Genomic DNA, 9,713 nt, shown 5'->3' with positions numbered 1-9,713 from the left:
TTCTAGTGTGTGGAAACCTTTCCTCCTTCACAGCTCCCTCCCACTGGTGCAGGTCCCGTCCCTATTCTTTTGTCTCTGTTTATTCTTTTTTCTTTTGCCCTACCCAGGTACGTGGGGAGTTTCTTGCCTTTTGGGAGGTCTGAGGTCTTCTGCCAGCGTTCCATGGGTGTTCTGTAGGAGTTGTTCCACGTGTAGATGTATTTCTGATGTATCTGTGGGGAGGAAGGTGATCTCCGCGTCTTACTCTTCTGCCATCTTCCCTCTCCCTCTGTTAGAATATTGAATGCAGTTTTAGATTATGTGGGACTTTGTCAGAGTACTTTCCTTCTTCCTTCTCTCCCTACTCTGAAATTCAGAAGAGAGCATGGGGATAGAGTTGATATAAGTGGAGGGAGCTACAAAGAAGGTATGTTGTCTTAAGCAGGGAAAAGAAAAAAAAACAACAAAAACCCCACAATTCTGTAGCCCTCTTTCTGGCCAAAGTATGATTCTACCTAGTTCCTTAGAGTTCCTCTTAGTTCTATTATGTTACAATCACACAAAGCCCAGTCTAGCTACCTGATCATTTTATTACCTAAACTTTTCCTGGCCCCAAAGCCTTTACGTTATATCCACATATCTTAAACGTATTACGTTTGCGTGTTTTTTTAGAATTGAATTGTTTGGGATATTCCACTTGGGAAAATTGTTAGCAGTCTTCCCTATAAAATATCATCCACTTACTGGAGCGAGCTCCTTACTCCATAATCTAATCAGTTAATCCCATGTGAGATATCTTTGATTAACTTCCTGTTGTGTTGTGGAAATGATTTAGTCATTTATACAAACCGCCTGTCAGAATGGATCTTAAAAGCATGACGCATGCCAGTGACATACTGCCCTTTAAAAAAAAAAAAAGTAATCATTACTTACTTTATTAAGGCATGAATATTTTCCCAAATAGCATAAAATTTATAGGTACAGTAATACACCCATGAAAAAGCCCAAATATCTCATGTACACCACTGTGTGCAAGACATAATAGTAGAATTTGGAGATAAAGATGTCCTCATCATTGTTTTAATAAGATCTAATATCCCATTTGGAGAGAGAGAGTGCGATGCATCAATAGTCAGTTAGCAACAAAGATTTTAACATGATATCTCCTGTTAAGATAACAGGAGAAGTCAGGGACTTCTGTTTATTTGCCAAGTGAGTTGCACAGATAATCAATATAATCTCACTGCTCTTAATAGTGTGCTCTGGAGCCTCCCTGTGTTTCTTAGAAAAATAGGTGCTATTTCAGAGACTGCCTGTAATAGGAGACTTCATGTTTGATTTTTAAAGAATTCAAGTGGGACTAATGGCTGGCTAATGTGACCTCACTTGATTCTTTTTACCCAGTTGTAAAATTTGAAAATCAGAAGACAGTGCATCTGTGATAAACTGAAAGCTGTGTCATGTATTAATATTTTTAAGTGAATAAGAGAAATGAAATCGTCTTGAAGAAAGTCATTTTCAATTGACAAGTACATCAAAAAAAGGAATAAAGCATGAAACCCATCCATAATCCCTAAGACTTTTTCATTGACCTTCTTCTGAAAATCCTTGACAAAAAGGTTCTTTTTAGTCTTCATTTTTCCCTACCATTTTCTGACAGAATAGTTCACAAGACAAAGTGTGAAAATTCTGTTTAAATTATATGGTAATTACCAGTGGAACAAAATATTTATTACACAGATTTCTCCGCAGTTGCCAGTGGTCTACATTGGTGAGTATGTAATGGTCTATTATTAGTGTCGGCCACAGCAAAATTCCTGTAGCATGAAAAAATTGGAAGATTGTTTTAAGAGTTAATTGTTATAGAATTTGACCTATAATTAGAGGGGGGTCAAAAGGACCTGAATTCTTAGGTTTGGAGTGATTGCATCTCCCGGCCAGTCCTGTAGGATTGGGTGACTAACCCACAAGAGTATCATTATTGGTCAGTTTAACCCTATCTTCTTTTTCCTTGTTTGTAGCCCGAACCTCCGACAACAAACAAATGGCAGCTGGACAACTGGCTGACCAAAGTCAGCCAGCCCGCGCCACCCGCCGAGGCCCCGGGCAGCGCCGAGCCCCCGGCCCGGCACCCGGACAGTAAGGGCAAGGGTGGCGACGGTGCCACCGGAGGTCACGAGCGCTCGGAGTCCAAAGAGCCTCCCCCCAAAAGCTCCAGCAAAGCCCCCCGGCTGCCTTCCGAAGGCCCCCACGCGGGCAAGAGGAGCTCTCAGAAGTCCCCTGCCCAACAGGAGCCCCCGCAGAGGCAAACCGTGGGATCCAAACAACCCAAGAAGCCCGTCAAGGCCTCCGCCCCGGGGCATGCGGATGCGCATGCAGATGCACGCGCCAGTCTGCTGGTGGAGAGCGAGCCCGGACTTCCTCCCCAGGCCTCCAAAGACCAGCCTTCCAAAGACAAGCCCAAGGTGAAGACGAAAGGGCGGCCCCGTGCCGCAGAGAGCCGTGAGCCCAAGCCGGTGGCGCCCACCCCCAGCGAACGGAAGAAGCACAGGAGCGGCCCCCCGGCCCCCCCGAAGGCACCTCCGAAGGACGCGGCGGGGGACAGGAGCCCCGAGCACTTTGCCCTGGTCCCCCTGACCCAGAGCCAGGGCCCTGCTCGCAGCGGCGGCGCCAGGACTAGTGGCTGCCGACTGGCAGTGGTCGTCCAGGAGGACCGCCGCAAGGACAAACCCCTGGTGCCTTTGAGAGACACCAAGCTGCTCTCCCCGCTCAGGGACACTCCGCTCCCGCAAAGCTTGATGGTGAAGATCACCCTGGACCTCCTCTCTCGGATACCCCAGCCTCCTGGGAAGGGCAGCCGCCCCAAGAAACCGGAAGACAAACAGCCATCGGCAGCAAAGAAGGCAGATTCTGAGAAGAGAAGCTCAGAAAACTCAAGCAAGTTGGCCAAAAAGAGAAAGGTGAGTGGGGGGCTGACCTTCCCCTACAGTGTGGAACATAGCTGCTGCGGACTTGGGGCTGTCTTTGGCCCTTGATTTTAACCCTGAATCGTCTTAGAAGAGGCTGGAAATCTTTGCATTCCATGTTGCCTTTGCAACTATACCAGAGTTAGTCTTTCACTGCAGATAAGTGTTGATAAATGCCAGATTGCTTTAAGTCTTGCTAGTTTGAAAAAAAGATGAGGCAGTCATTGAAAAGGATATCTTGTTTTAGAATAATATAGCATTAAGGGTATGTTTTTATCTATTGTGATAATATTGGTATTTACCCCCTAGCTCATTAGGTTTTGCCCTAGAAATTAAAACCTTACATGAACTAAAATGTTAATTCTGAATTACTGACAGGAGTGCTATATACTAAATTTTATTTACTCCTGTAGTTTGATCACTTTGATACTGATATTATATCCATGTTTTAACTCATGGCCACCTAACACCTCATTAATTTGAAACCACCAGATTTAGAATTTGTGACTCCCATTACTGACTTTTACTAATGAGCAGAGCATTATGAAAAAAAGTTTTAGAGCTATTATAGAGATGGTTAGGGCATCTTTTTGGGTAATATTGGCTGTTATGGTGCATTGTGAAGTATTGAAATCTGTCATTTATTATAGTATTTGGAAGCTTCACTTAAGGAATGAACATAGTAAAATAATAATAATCCCTGCATTATTTAAGACCCTTGTTACTTGGACATATACACTATTTTGAACAATCTCCTTTCGATCTTTATTCTGAATTATTGAGCTCTTGATATATTTTTTTTGCTGCTTCTTGATGGTGAAAGATTAGTGAGTTTTCCCCCCAGTGGCATTCCCAAGCCAACCTACCCAGGATTCAGAGTGAAAGGCACAAGAAGGGCCATCTCTTTCCTGCTGAGCAGGAATATAAACACTCTTATAAATACATAAAAAACTCCTACTTAGTTGTGGAAGTTGAGCTAAGAATAACAAGGACAAAAAGATCATGAAGACTGCTGTCATGTCTGATTTGACTGATTACTCCACTAGGTTAAAAATATAATGTGACTTTACCAAATAGTAAAGGGCGACAGTTTCTCGAGCACCTTGTCAAATGAGACGTGAGGGTGTGTATTGCCACCATAATTGCAGCGGGCAAGTCCAGTGGGGTGGGATCGAGTGCCAACTGGCAGTGCTGTTTCAGCTAGAAGAGGGTGTATTCTTGTTCCCGATAACTTTTAGTGTTTGTTTTTTTTAAATTTTGTTTATTTTTGGCTGCATTGGGTCTTCATTGCTGCGCGTGGGTTTTCTTTAGTTGCGGCGGGCAGTGTCTACTCTTCATTGCGGTGTGCGGGCTTCTCATTGCGGTGGTTTCTCTTGTTGTGGAGCACGGGCTCTAAGCGTGCAGGCTTCACTCTTATAAATACATAAAAAACTCCTACTTAGTTGTGGAAGTTGAGCTAAGAATAACAAGGACAAAAAGATCATGAAGACTGCTGTCATGTCTGATTTGACTGATTACTCCACTAGGTTAAAAATATAATGTGACTTTACCAAATAGTAAAGGGCGACAGTTTCTCGAGCACCTTGTCAAATGAGACGTGAGGGTGTGTATTGCCACCATAATTGCAGCGGGCAAGTCCAGTGGGGTGGGATCGAGTGCCAACTGGCAGTGCTGTTTCAGCTAGAAGAGGGTGTATTCTTGTTCCCGATAACTTTTAGTGTTTGTTTTTTTTAAATTTTGTTTATTTTTGGCTGCATTGGGTCTTCATTGCTGCGCGTGGGTTTTCTTTAGTTGCGGCGGGCAGTGTCTACTCTTCATTGCGGTGTGCGGGCTTCTCATTGCGGTGGTTTCTCTTGTTGTGGAGCACGGGCTCTAAGCGTGCAGGCTTCAGTAGTTGTGGCTCGCGGGCTCTAGAGCACAGGCTCAGTAGTTGTGGCGCACGGGCTTAGTTGCTCCGCGGCATGTGGGATCTTCCCCGACCAGGGATTGAACCCGTGTCTCCTGCATTGGCAGGCGGACTCTCAACCACTGCGCCTCCAGGGAAGTCCTCGATAACTTTTAAAACGATGTGTGCCTGTAAGAGGGGTAAAACTTTATGGAGAAAATTGTGATGGGCCAGGCTAGGAAAAGGTGCCTGCATCTAATATACCCGAGAAATCTTCAAAAATATACTTTTTTTTTATGATGTATGTTTTATTTTATTTTGTACATACATATGTATCACATCATCTTTTTTAAAATTAATTTTTATTGGAGTTTAGTTGCTTTACAATGTTGTGTTAATTTCTACTGTACAGCAAAGTGAATCAGCTCTATGTGTACAAATATCCCTTCTTTTTTGGATTTCCTTCCCATTTAGGTCACCACAGAGCACTGAGTAGAGTTCCCTGAGCTATACAGTAGGTTCTCATTACTTACCTATTTTATACATAGAATCAATAGCAAAAATACACTCTTTTACCTCCTCCTGGGAAGTCTTTTGTCACCTGTCCCCCAGCTACCCTAATACTGTCTAGTCTCCACTCGTGACCTTCTGCATCAGCTGGAGTGGGGAGAAGTAGTAGCTAACCAGGGGTAAATGTTGGAAATTGGAGGCTCCCCAGACAGTTGTCAGACCAGTCCATCCTCCAGTGCAAATCTAGAAGCTCTGCTTGCAGCTCCAGAAAGGGAAATTCAGCTGTCCCTGTTGAGTATATGAACTGTGCCCTCTGAAAGCCATTTCCAGCCCTTGGCTGAGCTCTCCTAGGGCAGCTCATTTATCTTTCTGTTCAAAGGATGGTGAAATAATGACTGCCTCATCTTAGGCAAGTCCATGCTTGCCTTAAAGCTCTGGCAAGCAGCTGAGAGATCTGGCTCTGGGAACAGCCTGCCTCCCTGCTGTAGGACTGACAGGATCAGGGACTGAACCGGCGGTTCCAAACCCTGGCTGCACATTCCGGTCCCCTGGGGAACCCTCAGTACTGGTGGCAGGATGTGTGCCACCCCCCAGCCCCACACTCCCATTGTTATTTTCTAACTCCTCAGGTGATCCTAACGCCTAAGGCTCTGGAGCAGAACCTTATTACCAGGCCAGGATTGTATAAAGCTAGTGTTTTGGACCAAGAAATCTCTCCAGTGTGGTGCATTTAGACATCATGGATCTAGACAACCAGGAATTCCTGGCCTGAAGTATGTCACTGGTTAGAAACATTACTTAGGAGCTTTCAGATAAATATAAACATCAGCCAACAGTATAGCTATTTCATGATCAGAGAACTGTGTGTCATTAGTTTTGCTTCCTGCTGGATTCCAGGTGGTGGTATTAATACTGAACATCATAACCTCAGGTTCTCTCTGCGAGGGGCAGGCTCCCCCTTTCCTGTCAGGACCCTGACTCCACTTGCTCAGGGTACCTTTGGCCACCACCCTTGGATGAGCGGGGTAGCTCTGTGGGCAGCCCAGGTCTCTTTTTAAGCTTAGGTGCTTTCCCCCAAATTTGGATAGTGAAGACTTGTTCATTTTCTTCATATTAAGTGTGAACACTAGAAAAAATTCCACGAGAATATAGTGAGAGGCGGTGAATCATGTACCTGCTCCTTTGCATTAGTGGGATTTATTTAAAGGTTCATCCCTCTCTTGGCACAAAATTTAACAAATATTTTCAGAGGGCTAACAAACCCTTAAAGCCATTTTAGACTCAAAAGTGTGAGAAAATGATCATAAAGAGTTAGAGAACACGGGGACACGGGGAGGGGGAAGGGTAAGCTGGGACAAAGTGAGAGAGTGGCATGGACATATATACACTACCAAATGTAAAATAGATAGATAGTGGGAAGCAGCCACATAGCACAGGGAGATCAACTCGGTGTTTTGTGACCAACTAAAGGGATGGGATAGGGAGGGTGGGAGGAAGACGCAAGAGGTAGGGGATATGGGGATATGTGTATATGTATAGCTGATTCACTTTGTTATAAAGCAGAAACTAACACACCATTGTAAAGCAATTATACTCCAATAAAGATGTTAAATAAAAAAGGATTCCATTATGAAGATTAAATATTCCCCCCAAGTCTCCCCTTATATATTAAAAAACATTTTTTAAGCCTGAAAAAAAAAAAAGTTAATGGTGGTTAATAGCTGTGATGAAGCCATCAAATGTGGTACCTATAGAAATGTACGTATATATATTTTTTTCCTTTTTTTTTTTTCTTCTACTTTAAAGGAGTGGGTTGGGGACAGTTCATGAGAAAAAAGAGAAAATTGTGAGGGTAAATAGACATTAACTCACATGGTGCTCCTTACATAAACTACAGAATTTCTTCAACCTGATTACAGTTTAGAATTTAAAATAGAACTTACATTTTCTTTTATATAATTTTTAAGCTTTATGTTTTCCAGACTTGGAAGAAAAGCTGGAGTTGAGAAGCACAAGATAATATACAATCAGGGCAGTGCAAATGAGAGGATTCTAAAAGCACACCAAACATGCATAGAGCTAAGCATTGCTCTCGGTGCTTTCATAGAAAACCTCATTTCATTCAGTCACCTTATAGATGTCTTTCAAATAAAATGCTAGACTGTCTCAACAGTCGTTTGGACAAATAACAGAACTGGGAGGTTACGTTCATTCAGGTCTTTCCCTTTTTCTAAATAACTGCTTTACAGACCAAGAAGCTTGGACACTTTTGGAAAAACATTTCAGTGCCATCGTTTATGTGTGTTTTGAGGAATGGGGAGGGAAGTTATGGGATCTGGTGGGAAAATGTGCATTTTTATTGCTTGATGGTTAGTTCAGACCTTCCCAAGATCTGACTGTTTTCTTTTGGGTTGTTTCTCCAGATCAACATTCCCAGTTATTATCCTTCAAAATCAAGGGTTTGAAAAGTCATCCCTATAATTTCCTAAAGCCACTTACATCTAATTTCTTCATGCCTGTTAGTTACCCTAAAAGCATCATATGAAGAGCTGTTTTAGGGCCAGTCTAATGCCTGTGTATTCCCTCACCAAAAAGAAGGAAAAGAGTGGATTCCCTTTGCTTTTCTGTGGTACTTTCCCCAGTGAATATAACCTGCCTCATTCATGGGGTCAGCTAGGACTTACCTGCTGTGGCATTGTCTTATTGAACCTCCTGCAGAGGCAAATCCCAGAAAAGTACCTGAACTTCCCCAAAGGCTGCTTCTCCACTTTTGCTACGCTCCATGTGCTACCAAGCGTATTTGCTTCCCTGTGGGAGAGGAGGATAGAATTTAGAATTGGAGTGCTGAGACCGCATGTGTCTCTTGTTCAGCTGCTACCTTTTATAGATGGGATCCAGAAAGGCCTTCACATCACTTGGCTGCTTAGCAGAAGCAGGTCTGGGGCTTCCCTGGTGGCGCAGTGGTTGAGAGTCCGCCTGCTGATGCAGGAGACACGGGTTCGTGCCCCGGTCCGGGAAGATCCCACATGCCGCGGAGCGGCTGGGCCGGTGAGTCATGGCCGCTGAGCCTGCGCGTCCGGAGCCTGTGCTCCGCAACGGGAGAGGCCACAACAGTGAGAGGCCCGCGTACCGCAAAAAAAAAAAAAAAAAAAAAAAAGCAGGTCTGGAGCTCAGTATGCTGACCCCTCCCAGTCTAGTGGATCTTGGCTCCTTTGCTCTCTTTCACATCTTTTTTTTAAAAATATTTATTATTTATGTATTTATTCTATTTATTTTTGGCTGCATTGGGTCTTAGTTGTGGCACGTGGGATCTTCGTTGAGGAATGCAGGATCTGTCGTTGTGGCATGCGGGTTTTCTCTTCTCTAGTTGTGGTGCGCAAGCTCCAGGGCGCGTGGGCTCTGTTGTTTGCGGCACGGAGTTTCTCTCCTTGAGGTGCACGAGCTCAGTAGTTGTGGCGTGCGGGCTTAGTTGCCCTGCAGCATGTGGAATCTTTGTTCCCTGACCAGGGATTGAACCCGCATCCCCTGCATTGGAAGGCAGATTCTTTACCACTCGACCACCAGGGAAGTCCCTCTTTCACACCTTTTTTGCTTTTAGTGTGTGTGTGCAAGTGCCTGTTAGGGGGTGGGTGCAAGTTGGGGGGCAGTGGTGGCATTCTTGGAGCCAGGCCTGCGGTCGTACTTCCAGATCTGTGTACTGACGGGCTGTTACAATATCATCCCTGGCTCAACCCCTCCATTGTCCCCACTCCTGCCACCGTAGTCCCCGCCACGCTTTAGTTTCCCTTCCACATGCCTGTCATCTCTCCCCAGCATGGCTAAGCTCTGAGTAGACTATCTTTCTGCCTGTTAGAAACTATGGCCCCAAATGAGTGTTAGTTCTAAAAAAGCCGCTTTCACTGCCCTATGTTATCTGCGGCACCTAGTTGGTGAGTCAGGTGCTGGGGCAGGCAGCAGGCTGCCCTGGAGGCCTTCTCTTCAGAAACCGGCTTGGCCTAGCACAGTCCCAGATCTTCCTTTTATGGTGTTCATTCTTGCCCTTTTGCTCCGCTCTGTAGGTGGAGCAGCATTTGGCAGATAATATGAGGCTGCCTGACCCAACAGGTTAAGAAAAGTAAACAAGTCAGTCAGGAACAGTCATCGGCCAGCAGGCTTCTCCTGTTGGAGATGCAGGCACCGTCGAGACATTGTCCTTTTGGAAAAAGGCAGTGTCCAAGACCCCAGACCTTAGACAGGGGTCCCTGAAATGGGAGTTGATCTGTGGATAAGCCACTGAGCAAAGGAGACTCCTTTTTCCTCCTGAAGAGAGTACGTCACTCTCACCTCACTTTCAAATGGCTTCTTTTTTTTTTTTTTTTTTTTTTTTTTTTTTT

At 44.6% G+C, this 9,713-nt stretch overlaps 1 protein-coding gene across 6 annotated transcripts in view; it reads left to right on the top strand.

Annotated features, from left to right (window-relative positions):
• The window catches only part of AFF1 (ALF transcription elongation factor 1), a 236,746-nt gene that overhangs the window by 189,761 nt on the left and 37,272 nt on the right, over nt 1-9,713 (top strand). For all 6 annotated transcript variants that reach the window (XM_028491879.2, XM_028491877.2, XM_028491876.2 and 3 more), the window contains one exon: nt 2,001-2,939. In XM_028491879.2, coding sequence (XP_028347680.1) covers nt 2,001-2,939 — 939 coding nt within the window. The remainder of the gene's footprint in view (nt 1-2,000; nt 2,940-9,713) is intronic.

This window comes from Physeter macrocephalus, chromosome 7 (assembly GCF_002837175.3).
Source record: "Physeter macrocephalus isolate SW-GA chromosome 7, ASM283717v5, whole genome shotgun sequence".
NCBI classification, from domain to species: Eukaryota; Metazoa; Chordata; class Mammalia; order Artiodactyla; family Physeteridae; genus Physeter; species Physeter macrocephalus.
Note: the sequence above shows the minus strand (reverse complement) of the source record. Positions and strands in the feature narration are given on the sequence as shown.